Below are 18,526 nucleotides of genomic sequence, written 5' to 3'. Positions count from 1 at the left end.
GAACATTAGTGAAATGTGTAATTAGCGCCATTAGCTCTTTCCCCGCCAGTGTTTTTTTTTTTTAAAGACAAACATTTAATGGCCCCCAGAAGATTGGTTGTATGAATAGCTGAAGGTAAGTTCCATAAAAGAAGCAACATTTTGAAGCTAAGAAAATCAGAATTTTTGTTTTGTTTTGATCCTGATATTCACTACTTTTTCAGAAGATGCATAATAGCGCCCACTACCATATAACAGTGAAAACAGGAAGCCGGGAAATTCCGGCAGTGGCGGGGAAAGAGTAAAAAGAATTGTTCCTAACCGGTCAAACTCAGCCTTGCACTGCTTTGAAAGAGCCAACTTACAAATGGCCTACTTGTTATCAATGAAAAGGGGCACATTTCACCTTTATGTAGAAACTGATGCACCGATAATAAAATTCTGCCTGACACTGATAAACCAGTATTTATTTTCATGTTAAGGCAGATAATCGATAAATGCAAAATTAAAATCCAATACTATTTTCGCCTATATATTAAAAATAAATCACTGAACGCTAAAATCATTACTTTTAAATAAATTATTACATAGAGTATGAGAAATGGATATTTGTTTTCAGAATTGAATATTAAATTCAACAACGTAATTAAATTTCTAGTGTTCTTAAAGATGTTTTTAAGTGAGCCCTATGGCAAACAATCTCAATTTAAAAGTAGGAGAAATAAGCCCAATTCAATTTCCAATATCTATGAATTTAATAAACCTCACAACCGATATACTGTGCATATACCTCCAGTGTGTAATTTCATTAAAGTTACTGAAGATGCAAAACCACACTTAAACCATAACAGAGATTATTCTAAATGTTTTATTAACCTATCAAATTAAATAAACATATAACACAATGTCTAATTATAATAAAGGCTTTTTTTATCAACATTATTAAATACAGTATGTTTTTGTCGTACGTTTACGGCAGCATTAACATTGTTGAAAATCATTTTCAAGTGCGTACAAGGCCCAACCCCATTTGTCACATCATCAACTCAACTAATAAGCTTAGAACTCCGGCTGTTTCTGAACACTATTAAGGACAGATTGCCTTTGGGTCACAGCCAGACTGGGCACATCCAGACGTACTCGCATCTGGTCTACTCAATCATTGTGAGTGTAACACTTTTGGAATCATGTGCAAAAATCATTTTGATTTCATTAAAGAACGATGCAGAAATCTCTTTTTGTCATATGTATCTAAGTTTGCCCAATCAAGGCTGTAGACCACAAGATGTGCTGCTTGTCTCAAGCCCACCGGTCTGCTGGTAGATTGATCCCAAACCTGCGATAAAGAATAGAATGGAACGTTTTTAATAAACATGAGTGTTGAAAACACTTTTTTACTGCTGAGTTTCGCTGAGGGAAACGTACCTTCCTCCATGGAAAGAGCACTGGGACATTCAATCTAATGTGTTGAGGGGAATTGTCCATGTGTGTTCATGCATTGCTGGAGCTTTTCCTCTTTGGCTCTTCTGCAATGGCAAAGCTGAAACAGAAGGTTACATCATTATCATGTTGCACAAGTTTTCATATCAGACCTTAAGATAAGATGCGATGCAATGGCTTGACAAGTGTTCCTGTGTTGACTTCCTTTTGGAACAGGAAGTTGGAGCAGAACAAAAGGTCTCGTGAACATCACACTAGTCCTGTGAAATGCTGTATAAAGTTATGCTCATCAAAACAGCATGATTAATTGTATGTGTTGTGTGGTGCTGTACAATTTCCCTATAGCTTTCTACTGGAGATGCACAGAAGACGCATGAAACAACAATTTGTTTGTTGTTTCATACTGAATATTGCTTTAATACCGTTCTCTTTTCCATGAAGTTGCCTAAGAAGTCGTCAATCTCGGTCTTTCCTTCCAGAAAGTGTTCCGCGGTCTCCTCAGACTCCTCTTCAGCCTGATGGGCCGCTACCTTTAATCTGGCCTGCAGCGCGCTCAGACTGCAGCTCTGGCGGAGGAATATGAAAATGAACATTTCTATAAAAAGGAAACTGCTGAATTTTCATTACTCAAGTCTTCAGTGACACATGATCCTTCAGAAATCATTAGAATATGCTGATTTGGTGCTCAAGAAACAACTTTTGCCTACATTATTATTATTGTCAAGGCTGAATACAGCTGTGTTGTTTAATATTTTTGAGGAAACTGTGATAGACTACCATTCAAAAGTTTGGGGTAAGTATGATTTTTTTTTTTTTAAAAAACACATTACATTGATCAAAGTGACAGTGAAGACATTTATAATGTTACAAAATATTTTTATTTCAAATAAATGCTATTCTATTGAACTTTCTAGTCATTAAAACATCCTGACAAAAATGCATCACGGTTTCAGCAAAACAAATTTCTAAAAGCAGCAAAAATCGTTTCCAACATTGATAATAATAAGATTCAGAGGAAGAATCAGAAGAAGAACCATTCAAAATCAAAATAAATAAGCACTCAATCAACTTTGGCATCACAGGAATAATATTAAAGTATATTAAAGTGTAATAGTATTTCAAAATATTACTGTTTTTACTGTATTTATGATCAAATAAATACAGCCTTGGAGAGCAAAAGACACTTCTTTCAAAAACTGGTGTGTGTTTGTGTGAATATATATATATTTTTTTATTATTATTTTGTATTTTTTTTTACTTTTTTTGTATGTATATATATATATATATATATATATATATATATATATATATATATATACAAAATACAAAATAAAAAAAAGAGAAAGCAAAACACAACACAGGTATGCAAAATCCTGAGGTTTGATATTTTGAATATTAGACCACATGAAGACTGGAATACTATATTTTCCAGCTCCTTGTCCAAAGGACACGACATCAGGTGTCAAAATGATAAATGCAAAATAGTATTTTTTCCATCTTTGCATGTGTGTTTACCTCACTGAGCTCATGTTGTCTTTGCATTTTGGTTTCAAATACCGACTTCATCTGGGTTAACTGTTCATACTACACAAAAAACAAAAACACACCAGAAAATCGTTAGCAATCAGTAAAGGAAAGACAGTGACAAGATTACAATGTACATTGGCCTCCAGAAGTCTGAGACAGCTTATGAAATTAATGCTTCAACTTTGCATTTTTTCTCTTTTAATACCATTACATTATTAACACTGACCATAAAAAAAAAAAAAAAATTGAAATGAAAAATGAAATCAGAATTTTGGACCCAAGTATTTGTGACAGCATTTGTTAAAGTACGTACTTTACACAGCATCTCTTGTCTCTTGCTCTCCAGTTGAGGCTCAAGCTGTAGGTTTTTCTCTGAAAGTAAAATATATTCCTTCTGTTATTTGCAAAACTGAACCAAAAACACTTATCTATCTACATGAAATGTGTGACAGGTGTGAGTTTACAGTTTTAAGGGCTAGTTTGGTGATTCAAGTTATCTGTGAAAAATCCCACTTATCCCACTTTAGTCTAAAACTGATGTAGAGGTTAGTAACTGGCTCAATTGGCAGTGCCCTCAGGAAACTCACTGGCCATCTCTACAATGCTGTTGACCAGCTCTTCTTTGTCAGAGGTTACTTGTTTGAGCTGAGGCAGACACATGAAGAACTCCAACAGCACGTCATCTTCATCGTTCATGTCCTTCAGTTGAGAAACACTGGATTACAAACACAAGACGACAGAATGTGAGTATGTCAAGTTTTAAGAATAGACAAAAGTAATTGGTGTATGTTTTAGTACAGTAAACTACCTAAACAACAAGATCTGATTCATCCTCAGAACAAACAAATGCAAGACAAAACAAATGCCCTGAAGTCTCGTACCTCATCTCAGATAGTTCTGGAAATGTATCTGGGATTTCAGGCATCTTGTATATGTGTCCATTCAGACCTGACTACAAAGGAAGAACAACAAGAGTGAGAATTTACAGGTTATTGTGGATTGAATTATGTGTGTTCCTGTTTCACACCACACAGAAAGTGGTGAGTAATGCCCTCCATTATTGAATGTTGCTACATAAAAGCCTATGTTGCAAAAGACTATGCTGATTAATAAGATATCGTGCATTTTGAGTGTTACAATTCAGTGTGCTATGAGTTATGGAAGCACATTTTATGTCTTAGTTTTCTTTCTCATAATTTTACCTTTTAATATCATAATTTCGATTGATCTCATTATTTTTTTATTTCGGACTTTTAAAGTCAATTATTTGATATAAAATGAAAAATGGCCAAGTCATAATTATAAGATAAAAAAAATTTAAATGCACACAAGTCAAAAATTGACATCTTATCTCAATTAAAAAATAAATAAATGGATTTAGACTTAAGTCAATTATGATAAAAAAAATAAAAAATGACAAGTCGTAATTATAAGTAAACAAATTAAAATTGACAAAAGTCAAAATTTATATTTTATCTGAATTTAAAAAATTTACATCTATTTTGTGTAAATTTTGTAATCTAAAATTTTACATTTTAATTATTATTTTTTTAATTAAATAAAATATTTTTTTATTTTCTTACTATGACATGGTGTGTCATGATTTCAACGTTTTATCTCATAATTTCAAATTTTATGATTTACAATCTTTTGCAAAATTATGCTACACAGCACTACACTGCTTATACAAACAGTGCGGATACTGTAACCTGTTAATATGGGTAATTAACATTGTCATAATTTAATTATGAGATAAAAAAAAAGATTAAACATTACGACATAATATAAAAATCATAATAGATAAGATTATTATCTAAGATCATTATTCTGACATTTTATATTATCTCATATTTCCGACTCTCTTTTATCTCAGACTTAAGACTTAGTATCTCAGAATTTCAACTTTATATGTCATGGTGGAAATTGGCTCAGAAATATGTCCTCTAAGTTAGATACACCTCTAGTTTCTATTTTATTTGTTCACAACGTCCCAAATCATAATATTGTGGTCTGAACATCAGAAATTAACTTAAAAAATGATTTCTATACAATCAGTTCAAGCAACAAATGTATGTGGTTTGAATTTTTATTTAAATTGCAAGTTGTCTTTCTCATTGTTCAGAACACAAGTACTCAGCGTCACACACAATGTGAGCAAGTGCCTCTAGATGTAGTTGTGCAAAACACAGTGAATGTAATAGTAGTAAACCAACTGGCTGATTTTGGACTGATTGCCCGTTAGGTACCTGTGAATCAGCAGTTGGTACAGGAAGAGGAAGGTCTGTGATGAGTCCATAAGCTGGTGCTGCTGGTCGGGGAGGGGCTTGTTGAGGCTCCGCCCCTGCATGCGGCACAGAGGCAGGGCCAATAGGCCGCTGACCATCCTGTGGTTGGAAGGCAGGAACAAAATGGAAGCTCTGAGTTGGGTAAGGAGGCATCCCAGATGGTTTGTACATACTGAGTCACAAGACAAAGAGAACAACAAACGCACAAATTAGAGATCTTACGCATTAGACATGATTTAACTTATAGTAACATGGTAAAAAATAATAATAATAAATAAATAAATAAAAAACTCACTAAGGAAAGTTGGGATCTGACATCAAGGCAGGAGGACTTTTCCAGAACTCATCTAGCAAACTCTGAATAACTTTCCCTAAATCTGAATGCATTCCAAACTAGTGAAAAGGGAAAAGAAAAAGAATTTCATTACTGTTGCATAATACATACTTAGATAGCTATGCAGTTTAAAATGAACACAAAAAGGCATTTGACTTGAGAAGTTTATCCAAAAGGTATTGATTGGATTGTGAAAAGTGGCATTAATGTTTGGACAATTTGAATAATTTAATAATGTGCACTGACAAATCATAAAACCAGGAATGTTTATTAAAGTCTGCGTGAACCGGAAGTTTCAAACGACTTTTCTCCAGTGTTGTGACGTATTTCCGAGTGAAAAGGAATATTGAACAGAGGGCAGGGTTTTACTCTAGCGCTCCTCCTCTCCATCTCTCGCTCATTACAGACTAACGGTTTGAGGGGAGTGGTTAAGCGTTTCCCAAACCAAGCCGTCAAACCTACATCATCAGAGAAGGAACGCCATTCCAGACTGGAAGTAACTTTTCAGACTTTGATCAAAGATTACGACGGCAAACAATTTTTTCCGGTGTATTAATGTGCACGGATTAATTTTTCACCACAAGACTAGTAATATGCGCTAACAAAGTAAATAGGGTCAATTTTGATTTCAGTTGGACTTTAATGAAAGTAAACATAGACTATATAAGTATTGATTTCATGTTTACCAAGTAGAAGGTAGAAAATCAGAACATTTACATGCAGTGCAGAAAGAACTGATTTCACACAAGTCATATAAAATGACAAATAACTTACATTAGTTATGAGTGGGCTGGTAACCATTGTTCCATTATTACCATCTACTAAATGATGACCTACTGGTGGAAACACACTGACCACTGGTTTCTCCTGAGGGAACTGTGGTGGGAGTAAGCTGTGGATGACAGCAATTGTCAATTTATATGAAACAATGTGTAAATGCAAATAAATAAAACCAAATACATGTTTATACTTACATATTGACAGTAATAGTTGAAGTGTTGATAGTAAAAGGAAGTCTGTACTCTACATCCTTCTGAATTTCTGCAAGACTATGGAGACAAATAAGTAGACATTTTTTGGCCATTTTTTGTTTTATAAAGTCAGCATGAAACAGACAATGCGATAGAATTTTCTTCTCTATTGTCAAGTTAAGTCACCTTTATTTATATAGCACTTTTTACAATACAGATTGTATCAAAGCAGATTTACAGAGATAACAGGAAAATAATGCAACAAAGGCTGTTTAGGCTGTACAGCAGATCTAGAAGAAAATAGAGTCATAGTCCAGCTTAAGTAAATTCAGTGATGGATCATTTTTGTTGTAAAAAAAAAAGTTGTTAATTTAGTTCATTTATCTATGCAGCCACTCTGGAGAAAACAGTGATCCGTTCAGTTCAGTTCTCATATAATGGTGTCAATGCAGGCAGATCTATATGACTGAATATGTCCGAGCGAAACGACTTGTGTTGTGTGTAAGCTGTGACTAGAGTTTGTTGAATTGTTTGGATCGTTGTGGTTTGCTATTGCTGTGATCTGCGTGATTTAATGTGAGTGACAGGTAAACACGTCATCAGACACATCAAAAGAGATGTCATTACAAGATATTTTGATCAAAGATCACGTCTGTTTACATTAATTAAAAAAAAAATAATAATGATGATGATGTTCAATCATTAATACTGCTATATTCCATAAAAAAATAAGCACTAATACTGCATATACAAATGCCCGGCAGGCCTTCACCTGTTAGTAAATCTCAGCCAATCACGTTATTTGAGGGCGGGGCTATCTTTTTTGCAGACCAATGGAGGAGTCCGGGAAACATGTTTGGGAACTGTCAATAATATTTTGCGAATCGTTTGGTATCTTCTTGGCGCAGAATTGAGAATTAACTTTCAGTATTGTTATCAAGACTGACTGCTTCATATTAGTTACATTCTACGAAACTGAAAGATCGATTGTTCAGATGAATTTTGATGAACTCGCCATTGCGTAACGGGCCAGATCTTTGTGGTCTGAATAACTAATAAATGTCACTTCGTCAGAACTAAGGAAGTCAAACCCTTTCAGGAACAAAATGGCTCTATCAGTCTGTTAAGAAACAATACAGGGTGTACCGTGCCACTAATTTATGAACCTATCCTGTTGAGTAAGAAGGGATCTGGAGTAAACTATGAAGAGCTAATACTTTAATCTGAAACATGTACGGCACATCCAGAACGCGCGCGCGCGCACACACAAAAACACAACAACAACATACATGGGGTAACTTATTCCGGCTGATTCATGTCATCGTGCCGACCAGCGAGCACGTGTTATAAATACTGAAATCATAGGTTAGTACATGTTGGCTGTCTCGAATCCTAGCGAGCTTCCTCCTGCTGTCTTAATAACGTTACCTAAACGCTGTCCAGGTATTCAGCTCTCTAGGTTTGGGACACAGCCATTGAGCGAGACTTACTTGGAGTGAGCAGCTTTGAGAGACTCGATCTGTCTCTGTCTTTGTTTCTGTAAACTGTTCAGAGGAGGGATCGATCCAGAGCCCTTGGACAGAGGGAAAATCCAGTTCATCCTCGACTGCCAAAACGCAAACTAACGCTTGAATCTCTCGGCGGTGTCAGTTTTAAGAGGCCTGACGAAATGAAACAGAAATTCAAGAAATACCCAACGCCACCATTAGCATTAGCTACGAACCTATCTAGTGTTTACTAATGTTAGCGACCTAACACCCGTTTAAATGAGTGAAGATGGAACCTAAATTAAACAATGAAATAGCCGCTAAAAGACCTGTTGGCTTTAATAACAGTATTAGAGATTAAGAAGTACACGAGCTCGCAAGAAAACAACCCGTGTGAGCGAGCGTGACGTCAGCTGTTTAGCGCTGCTCGCGTCATCACTCACATCAGGGAGGAGTTTAAAGAGACACGGCTCTAAAAGCATATACATATACGGCAGGTTGCTGAGAATTATAATTTTTTTACGCAATAGAATAACTGTATATCACTATTTTACACAACACAATACAACGACATGCCCCTAACAGTCGGGAAATCATTCTTACAAGTTACCATGCTAAGTGTATCGAGCGCTTTAACTAACGTTAATCACTGGATTAGCAAAAGTACGTTTACTATAAGTGACATCAATCAACAAGTGCGTTAGTTTAGCTACAAGTCTTTGACGCATTAATGATTATGAAGATGTTATTGTTTTTTAAGTCACTTTTTTTCCTCGCGATGAGTCCTTACCGTCTGTGAGACATCTAGTGTCAGAAGAGAGTCGAGGTGGGTTTTTTCAAAGAAGGTTAAGACTATACTTTCAGGGATCATTTCTATAGTTTTTAACTTGGAAGTGCATTTCTAAAGTGACGAGTCTCCCAACCCACGATGAAGAGCTTTGATACTCTTTTCTGAGCGTGAATCGGGTGTAGAGTAATGATTTACTTCATAAGCTCTGCATCATTGATGAACGTTTCTTACTGTATTATACAGTGAGGAGGAAAGGAGTATGATCAGAGTGGTTTTATGAAAAAGTTAAAAATAGAATAATTTTAAATGGAGTTTATTATTATTAAAAATTATTATTACTGATATGAAGAATGTACAGTATGCTTTGTGCTGTTCTATTTGAGACACTGTTTTCAGTAGGAAGTTATGGTAGTATGCTGTAAATACTGAATGTTGAAATTTTAGATTAAACATATAATCTGAAGCATTGCTGAAATTATCTAGCTATTTTTTATACATGACCATCATGACTGATTTTTTCCTCATAGTATTAATAAAAGTTTGCTTAATATTCACCTGACATTAGTCAGTGTCTAATTTTGAACAGATTTAAGACTAAGAACTCCCATTGTTTCAGAATTCAATGTCACTTCTCTCTGTGTCGTCCCTACCGTCTGTGAGACATCTAGTGTCAGAAGAGACTTGAGCTGGGTTCTTTCAAAGAAGGTTAAGACTATACTTTCAGGGATCATTTCTATAGTTTTTAACTTGGAAGTGCATTTCTAAAGTGATGAGTCTCCCAACCCACGATGAAGAGCTTTGATACTCTTTTCTGAGCGTGAATCGGGTGTAGAGTAATGATTTACTTCATAAGCTCTGCATCATTGATGAACGTTCCTTACTGTATTATACTGTGAGGAGGAAAGGAGTATGATCAGAGTGGTATATATGATGTTATAATAATAGATACTGCATTTAGTTTATTTTTTAGAAAGAATTTATAAAGACAAGTTTGACTGAGGAGGACAGATTATTAATTTGTCTTAAGAAATGTTTGAGAATTTGTAGTAGTATTGATATTAGTAGTTAGTATGCTGTTAATAAAATGTTGAAGCATTGACATTGTTGTGGTTATTTTCTTATATATGGCCATGGTGAGTGTAATTTTAACAGATTTAATACTATAAATCCCATTGTTATAGAATTCAGATGTCACTTTTCTTATTGCTATAGAGAGACACTATATGATAAACATATTTAATGTAGGCTTTTGTTCGCATAACATTGATCAGCGAACATAAACAGAAGCCCAACCGAGCTTGCTAGACATCTAACGCAAGAATGAACCTCATTGGTTCTTGCTGAAGCTCAAACGTGCTGCGTAACACGAGAATGAACCTCATTGGTTCTTCTTGCTGAAGCTCAAACGTGCTGTGTAACACGAGAATAAACCTCATTGGTTCTCGCTGAAGCTCAAACGTGCTGCGTAACACGAGAATGAACCTCATTGGTTCTCGTTGAAGCTCAAACGTGCTGCGTAACACGAGAATGAACCTCATTGGTTCTTCTTGCTGAAGCTCAAACGTGCTGCGTAACACGAGAATAAACCTCATTGGTTCTCGCTGAAGCTCAAACGTGCTGCGTAACACGAGAATGAACCTCATTGGTTCTCGTTTAAGCTCAAACGTGCTGCGTAACACGAGAATAAACCTCATTGGTTATTCTTGCTGAAGCTCAAACGTGCTGCGTAACACGAGAATAAACCTCATTGGTTCTCGCTGAAGCTCAAACGTGCTGCGTAACACGAGAATAAACCTCATTGGTTCTCGCTGAAGCTCAAACGTGCTGCATAACACGAGAATGAACCTCATTGGTTCTCGCTGAAGCTCCAATGTGCTGCGTAACACGAGAATAAACCTCATTGGTTCTCGCTGAAGCTCAAACGTGCTGCGTAACACGAGAATGAACCTCATTGGTTCTTTCGGAAGCTCAAACACACAGGCCGTTTCTCAATATGCGTTCTTGTCTGTACTTGTGTTCTTGTGGACTTGTGAAACGTCATCAGTCGCTGCCCAAGTACTGTCCCAATACACAAGTTTGCATTTTGGCAAGAACGGTTAAAAATCCCGGAAGTGTTCTTGACACGCCCATTTTACCGAGGATGCATCGGTTGGTAACTTGTGTGAACTTGACGGCAGAAATATCCCAGCATTCATTTCGACATTCGAGGAAAGAGAGGCAGGTCAATACAGCAAGTCGTTTTTCTACAATTTCGTACACTATTTCATCACTAAATTCACTTCTGAGAACATTTGATGCGAGAAATCAACTGTGTAGATTTCAAATATTGGCATTTTTACGAAAATTTATGGCGAATCGAAAATGTGCTCAAACGTTTTCGGAAGTGAGAATCTCCATAAGCGTTGCTTTATTGTTATGAATATACATTACATTGTAGCTACAGTTGTAGAGTAATCCCTTGAGCTGAGGGTAGGCTTGGGCGATAAAGCCTGGCTGTTATCGTCAATAATTCTCGTTATGTTTGGGTAACTGCAGACGGCATCTGTGCGGGGGTATTATTGCGCAATACCAGCAAGAACACATCGTCTCAAACTGTCAGCAGCGTTCTGTGTGCTCGTCGCCTTGTGAGTTCATTCTTCCAAGAACAACTAGCAAGAGCGTTCTCCCCAAGAACACAAGTCCGTTCTTTGCGTTCTTGGTTTTGAGAAACACCCACAAGATGTAAACAGGAAGCTCAAGCATGTTCGCTTGACGTGCAAGAACCAATGAGATTCATTGCCATCAAGCGATGTCTATGGTGGACAGAAAGCTCTCAGATTTCATCAAAAAAAGATTTTAATTTGTGTTCAGAAGATGAAAGAAAGTTTTATGGGTTTGGATGACATCAGGGTTAGTAATTAATGACAGAATTTAAATTTTTGGGTGAACTTTAGGTGTGTTATGGATGATTGTAAGTGTGGAGTTCACATAGGTGTGTTAATAGTTAACTTACCGCACTGGATCATGGTTTACCTCTATAAAACCTATTGTCATATTTAAGACGAATGTCTAAATGTTTAATTTAGATTATGTTGATAATTTATGCCCTCATGCCCTTAGCCACTTTAGGGACGAAACAATGATCACAATTTTACCACCTGTTTTGCACATCTTCTACATGTTTTCTGCCCTCTAATTGATAGCTCATACTAATCATGTTAAAATGTATCAAATGATACAATATGCCTTTAAGGAACACTTTATCTTTCAATCATCATTATGGCAGTGGATTATATGTTTAGCCCCTCACAATTAAAACTGCAGAGCTTTGATCATAAAACTAACACATATTAATGGGAGATACAGAGTGACAACTGATATTTATATGCATTTCATGTAAGTAGCCTGCTGTGCTTTTGTCATCGATCTCATTGATTTACAAGCTATCAGAATTTCATCTTTGAACAGAAATAGCATATATATATTTTTCCCTCCTTGAGTGTAAGCTCAAATTCCCACTATATCACACTAGGGCCCTAAAAGGCCCTAAAACCCTGATGTATCAAATATGATACAAACCATAAAACACATATGCATAAAAAAAAAAAGTCAGGCTTTACAAGGTCAAAATATTTTAACAGAACTGTTCCTTGATAAAATACAAACTTAATCTTCACACTCATCATTGTCATAGATACGAAAATAAAACATGATAAAATGCCATTGCTGCAGATTATTTGTAATCTAACCAACTGCAATAACTTTACTTTCCGCACAGAAAGTTATAACCATAAGCACAGATATGTGAACGTCATCATGAAAAATGACATAAAATGTCACAAAAATCTTACAAATAAAAAAAGAACTGTCATTATCTCAAAATGTCAATGTTTAAAACTAACAAATTTTAATTACAGTATACTAACTACTGTTTTCAACACTACTACAAATTCTTAATCATTATTTAAAAATATCTGTTCTTTCCAGTTAAACTTTTTTTATAATTTCCCATAATACATTAAATGCAGTATCTATTATTATAATATGATATAAACCACTCTGATCATACCCCTTTCCTCCTCACTGTATAATACAGTAAGAAACGTTCATCAATGATGCAGAGCTTATGAAGTAAATCATTACTCTACACCCGATTCACGCTCAGAAAAGAGTATCAAAGCTCTTCATCGTGGGTTGGGAGACTCGTCACTTTAGAAATGCACTTCCAAGTTAAAAACTATAGAAATGATCCCTGAAAGTATAGTCTTAACCTTCTTTGAAAAAACCCAGCTCAAGTCTCTTCTGACACTAGATGTCTCACAGACGGTAGGGACGACACAGAGAGAAGTGACATTGAATTCTGAAACAATGGGCGTTTTAGTCTTAAATCTGTTCAAAATTAGACACTGACTAATGTCAGGTGAATATTAAGCAAACTTTTATTAATACTATGTGAAAAAAATCAGTCATGATGGTCATGTATAAAAAATAGCTAGATCATTTCGTCAATGCTTCAGATTGTTTAATTAACAATGTATAGTATGTTCAGCATAATTAACTATAATATTCTGCTAGAAACAGTCTGTTGAACATTACAGAATAAAATATCAAAACATCCCTTATGTGAGAACACATTACTTTCCAAATATTTCAAAGATTTATTCTATCTTTCACCATTTTATAAAACCACTCTGATCATACTCCTTTCCTCCTCACTGTATAATACAGTAAGGAACGTTCATCAATGATGCAGAGCTTATGAAGTAAATCATCACTCTACACCCGATTCACGCTCAGAAAAGAGTATCAAAGCTCTTCATCGTGGGTTGGGAGACTCGTCACTTTAGAAATGCACTTCCAAGTTAAAAACTATAGAAATGATCCCTGAAAGTATAGTCTTAACCTTCAAAGTCAAAACCCAGCTCGAGTCTCTTCTGACACTAGATGTCTCACAGACGGTGTTCATTAGTTGGTCAATCGCACAGTACATGAAACAGCGATTAGGAAAGTAACATCTAAACCATTGGTATTTCCATAATCACTAACACTTCAACTATTTGTGACTAATATAAATATCGACTAATATCGGTGTTCAACTAGTAGACACAATTTCTCTGTTGAAATGAGACATATATTTCCACATACATGTGCTCACCATTATCACCGATGAGAAAAACAACAACATTCACAACCACATTCGAGTAGAATTTTTAACATTGTTCAATGTTTCGGTTGCATATTTAACTTAAATACCATCAAATACTATTTATTTTTTACAGCAGAAACAATATAAATGAACGTATTTTATGGTCACCTATACAATTACCCATAATGCACGTCGAATTCTGGAAACAACATGTGAAAAAGCAACCAATCAAGAGAGAGGATATGTGTTCCTCAATAAAAACGTAATATATAAGCATTTCATACTTTCGGAGACAATGTAATACACACGCACAAACACACACACACACACACACACCCCACACACACAATAAAAATGCCAGTTATTATAAATATAAACATATTTGATTTGTTTCTTCTAAATCGTGAATTGGTACATCACTATCAAATGTCCGGAGAGAAATCGCCCATTCTGTATAAAAGTTCCGTCAAAAATGAAAGTTGTTTTTTTAACGTCACATATTATTACATATTCTATTTGTCACATAATATAGGCCTATGTGTTTACATTTTTAAAAATACACTTGCTGTATTCTGACAGCATTCTTAAGCTAACTTCAATAACCAAATACAGTCAGCAGCACGTTTCATAAATCACGCACGGGGCAAATAATTGGAACATACGAAAGTCTACAAACCTTTAATGAAAACATAAATGTTCATTCAATTGTTCTTATGTATCGATTTTTTTATATCTTTGCTAAGTTTCAGAATTATTTTGATCTAAATCGAAATTATTCACCGTTATATTTGTCTAAAAAAAGGAAAACAGCCTATTTCTGATATATTTATGTATAATAATATTAATTATAATAAATAATATTCGAATGTGACCTACAGACTACATTAAATTTTAATATATGCCCATAGGTCATGCAGAATCATTGGAGACAATTTCTATTTGTCAAGTACTTTAATTACAGTCTTATTGTGCTTAGACTGTGCTGTTAATTGCCTTAGATGGCAAGACAACCTTATACAATCTTTGTACAGCCATACCTGTTCAAAAATAAATAAATTGTATGAGAAAAAATAATACTTTTTTATATTAAGGCAATGATCATTATTGCTACATGAACTAATCACTTTCAAAAACAAATAACAAAGTATTACCCTTTTCACACAGTATAATTCGGTGCATTTAAACAATCCTGACAGATAACAGCGATAAATAAATATGATTAATAGTTTTGTTTGTAATGGGCATAATAAAATGCAAGGTACAATATAGTATAAATATAATTAATAAAAGGCTATAATGAGTAGCTCATCCTGCTTAAAACATCTCCATTAAAAATGCAAGAAAATGATCTCTTTACCCTGCCTGGACACATTTGAGTAACTTCAAAACACACAAAAATTGAACTTCTACCAACTGAAACTCAGTTACAAGGCCGTCCTCCAGGTTACATGCAAACAAGATTAATAGCAGATTACAGAACAAAGTTTGATCGTGCAGATGTGCAGATACTAGAACATGCAGAGCGGAGCGCTGAATGCAGGGACACGATCCCAATCCGAGTTTCCCAAGGTTTCAAGATCAACAGAGGATGAGGTAGATCTCATGATGGAATCTCTAGCACTACGCCTTCTCTCTCAAACATTTCCAGAGCAGTTTCCTTCTGAGAAATAAAAGCCACATTCCTCGTTCACCTGGTGCAAAGGGGAAATGGAAAGGAACCAATTAAAAACTTTCACTTATTAAATCATCAGATTTTCCAGTAAAACATGCAGGCTATAACACAGACAGTAAGATATATATATACACACACATTTATCAAAAGTTTGGGGCCAGTGAGATTTTACTTATTTATTTAAAAAATAAATGAATACTTTTATTCAGCAAAGTTGCATTAAATTGACTAAAAGTGATGGTAAAGACCTTTACATTGTTACAAAAAAAAATAGATTTAAAATAAATGCTATTCTTTCGCAGGTTAATATTAAGTGGCACAACCATAAAAGGTTGTGGAGTAATGATGCTGAAAATTCAGATTTACCATCACAGGAATAATTTACATTTTAAAATATAATAACATAGAAATAGTTTTTTAATAGCTATATTATTTTAATAATATTGATGTTTTTACTGTATTTTGCTCAAACAAACAGTCTTAGTGAGCACAAGAGACTTTTTAAAAACATTTTAATAATCTAAGATAAAAAAAAATCAACTTGTTGAATGGTACTTGAACTTTTAAACAGTAGTGGTAGCGTGTGTATATTATATATATATATGTGTGTGTGTGTGTGTGTGTATGTGAGTGTGTTTGGTTACTTATCTGCCTGCCAGTTCCTTCTTCATACATGATCTAAATGAAGTGAAACGCTCTAAAGCCTTATAGCCCTGTAGTTAGGAGAAAAACAAAATGAGAGAATGATTCATTACTTCAGTAGTTGACAAAACAGCATTTTTTTTTTTTCATTTTTATTAACTATAAACAATAACTTCTTAAAACTTTTAAAAAAATTAATAAATGATGCTGCAGAAACAAATTCGCTGCTAGCATTGATCAATATCAGAAGAACATGTTATACTTATTTGACAGCGGATTTAGGAACTAGGCCTAAATGTTGATTAAAAAACCCTACTACAGGGAGGTTTCATTGTACAGACATAGCTACTGAACACTAGATGGCACTATAGTTGCAGTGATACTGCCCATCCATACCTCCCTGAATTACACTCAAAACATCAGAATGCATCTAACTGATGTAATTAACTCAGTAAGGTAAAGAATGATGTACCTCTTTTTCCCCTACACCTCTTTCTTACCCTGCCTCCACGGTGCAGACGGTCCTTCATTATACCAATGAACTCTTTGTAACTGAGCTGATCATCGTGATCCACATCAAATATCTTGAAAATGGTGTTAACCAGGTGACGGGTCAGTTTAAGGCCTGTTGCGACATACACCGCCCGAGCAAACTCATCTGGAAGACGGAGAGTGACACGCATTCAGAAGATATAATGAATCTGCTCTACAAAACAAACACTCAATGTGCTGGTAAATTACGTGCAAATTTGTTTCTAATTAAACATGATCAGTTAATTTTAGTACAGATTTTGAGTAGAACGTAAAGTATGTGGACCCTAAAGCCACACTCAAGTTAGATAACATATCAAACCAATATTAAAATTTGTTTTGAAAAATTATATAGGTTTACAGTGGGGCCGAAAAGCGTGAGACCACTATAAAGAGAAAAATGTTTCAATCAAAATGCCTCTATTAGAAAAAATATCCAGCATAACAATCTAAATGAAAAGTTTAATTAAAAAAACGGGTCTGAATTTTAATGTTTTCTAAAAAAAAAAAAAAAAAATGTTCAAGGTTTAAATTAGATTTTCTATGTGGTCTTTTTGGATCCCACTGTGTATTTTATATATGTGTTAAATGGTAGTATTTGTGAATCCCAATGCATTCACCTTGTCCAATGGAACGGCAAGCAAAGTTGTACATCTGCATGGCGATGGCAAAGTCTTCAAGGTTATTGAGAAACTGAAAGAAAGACCTGAACTCTTCGAAGGTGATGCCCTGATCATGAAAAGAAAGAAATGAGCAAAAAGAAACAGAAATCTTTTAATCTGAGACATCCAATCTAACAGACAGAGCTGCCATCAACTGACGTTACATTCCATTCCATTCCATTTCAAAGAGGATCTGTAAGAGACATGACATCACGCAGAATACACAAGCGGCGTTGTCGTTTCATTCTCGAGCAAATCGGGTAATGCAATGATGGACAGAAGGAAATCAACATGTTGATATATGCAAAAGAAATCAGACTCTGTGCCACTCATGCTTGTTTGCTGATGCATGTTCAGCTCTTTGTGCTCTGCCACACTGCATACAATGATACATGCAACGATTAAAGGCATGAGTCATTTTACAGCACAATGTCATAAAATTGTCAGCCTGTCTGAATGCGGAGAAGCGAAAACAAACTGCATGACATCATAGACTGGAATCAAAGAGATAACTTACAATTTGACTGGCATCAGAACACCAAGAAACTCTTAAATACACCGCTCAAAAGTTTGGGGTCGGTAAGATTTTCTCTTATGCTTACCAAGGATGCATTTATTTGATCAAAAATGCAGGAAAAATAAAAATATTGTGACATATTATTACAATTTATGATAACTTTTTTCTTTTTAAATATATTTTAAAGTGTAATTATTTTCTTGTGATGGTAAAGCTGAATTTTCAGCATCATCCAGTCTTCAGTGTCACGTGATCCTTCAAAAATCATTCTAATATGCTGATTTGGTGCTGAGGAAAACATTTATTATCAATGTGGAGAACAGCTTAATATTTGAAATAGAAATGTTTGTAACAATGTAAATGTCTTTAGGCAATTTTGATCAGAAAAAAAAAAATTCCTGACCCCAAACTTTTGAACAATAGTCAACAAAACTTAAAAGTTTTACATTAAAAACCCAAAAATGAAATCTGCGCAATCATTTATTCCCCCTCATGTCGTTCCAGCCCTGCATTTCTTTCTTCTGTGAAACATATTTCGAAGAACTTTTAGACAAAATCCAAAAT

At 34.9% G+C, this 18,526-nt stretch overlaps 2 protein-coding genes across 5 annotated transcripts in view; both read right to left on the bottom strand.

The window, feature by feature from the left end:
• Positions 1-177: 177 nt before the first annotated feature.
• Positions 178-8,464, bottom strand: vps37a (VPS37A subunit of ESCRT-I). The gene is made up of 12 exons (XM_081362093.1): positions 8,027-8,464; positions 6,540-6,614; positions 6,340-6,457; positions 5,527-5,624; positions 5,193-5,403; positions 3,828-3,898; positions 3,534-3,661; positions 3,260-3,318; positions 2,935-3,003; positions 1,842-1,985; positions 1,405-1,519; positions 178-1,315 (listed from the first exon to the last, which is right to left on the bottom strand). Exons 1-11 carry the CDS (start codon positions 8,134-8,136, stop codon positions 1,439-1,441), a joined length of 1,164 nt encoding a protein of 387 aa, XP_081218219.1. The 5' UTR covers positions 8,137-8,464; the 3' UTR covers positions 178-1,315; positions 1,405-1,438.
• A 6,415-nt stretch (positions 8,465-14,879) lies between these two features.
• The window catches only part of micu3a (mitochondrial calcium uptake family, member 3a), a 32,730-nt gene continuing 29,083 nt past the window's right edge, over positions 14,880-18,526 (bottom strand). For 2 of the 4 annotated variants that reach the window (XM_081360639.1, XM_081360637.1), the window contains 4 exons: positions 17,404-17,512; positions 16,753-16,910; positions 16,259-16,323; positions 15,503-15,632 (listed from right to left, as the gene is read on the bottom strand). In XM_081360639.1, coding sequence (XP_081216765.1) covers positions 15,626-15,632; positions 16,259-16,323; positions 16,753-16,910; positions 17,404-17,512 — 339 coding nt within the window. In that variant the 3' untranslated portion in view covers positions 15,503-15,625. Of the gene's footprint in view, positions 15,633-16,254; positions 16,324-16,724; positions 16,911-17,403; positions 17,513-18,526 lie in introns of all 4 variants that reach the window. The other 2 variants (XR_014029803.1, XM_081360638.1) reach the window with 2 other exon arrangements.

Source organism: Scardinius erythrophthalmus, assembly GCF_964197995.2.
Source record: "Scardinius erythrophthalmus genome assembly, chromosome: 3".
Lineage (NCBI taxonomy): Eukaryota > Metazoa > Chordata > Actinopteri > Cypriniformes > Leuciscidae > Scardinius > Scardinius erythrophthalmus.
This window is presented reverse-complemented; position numbering and strand designations above follow the sequence as displayed.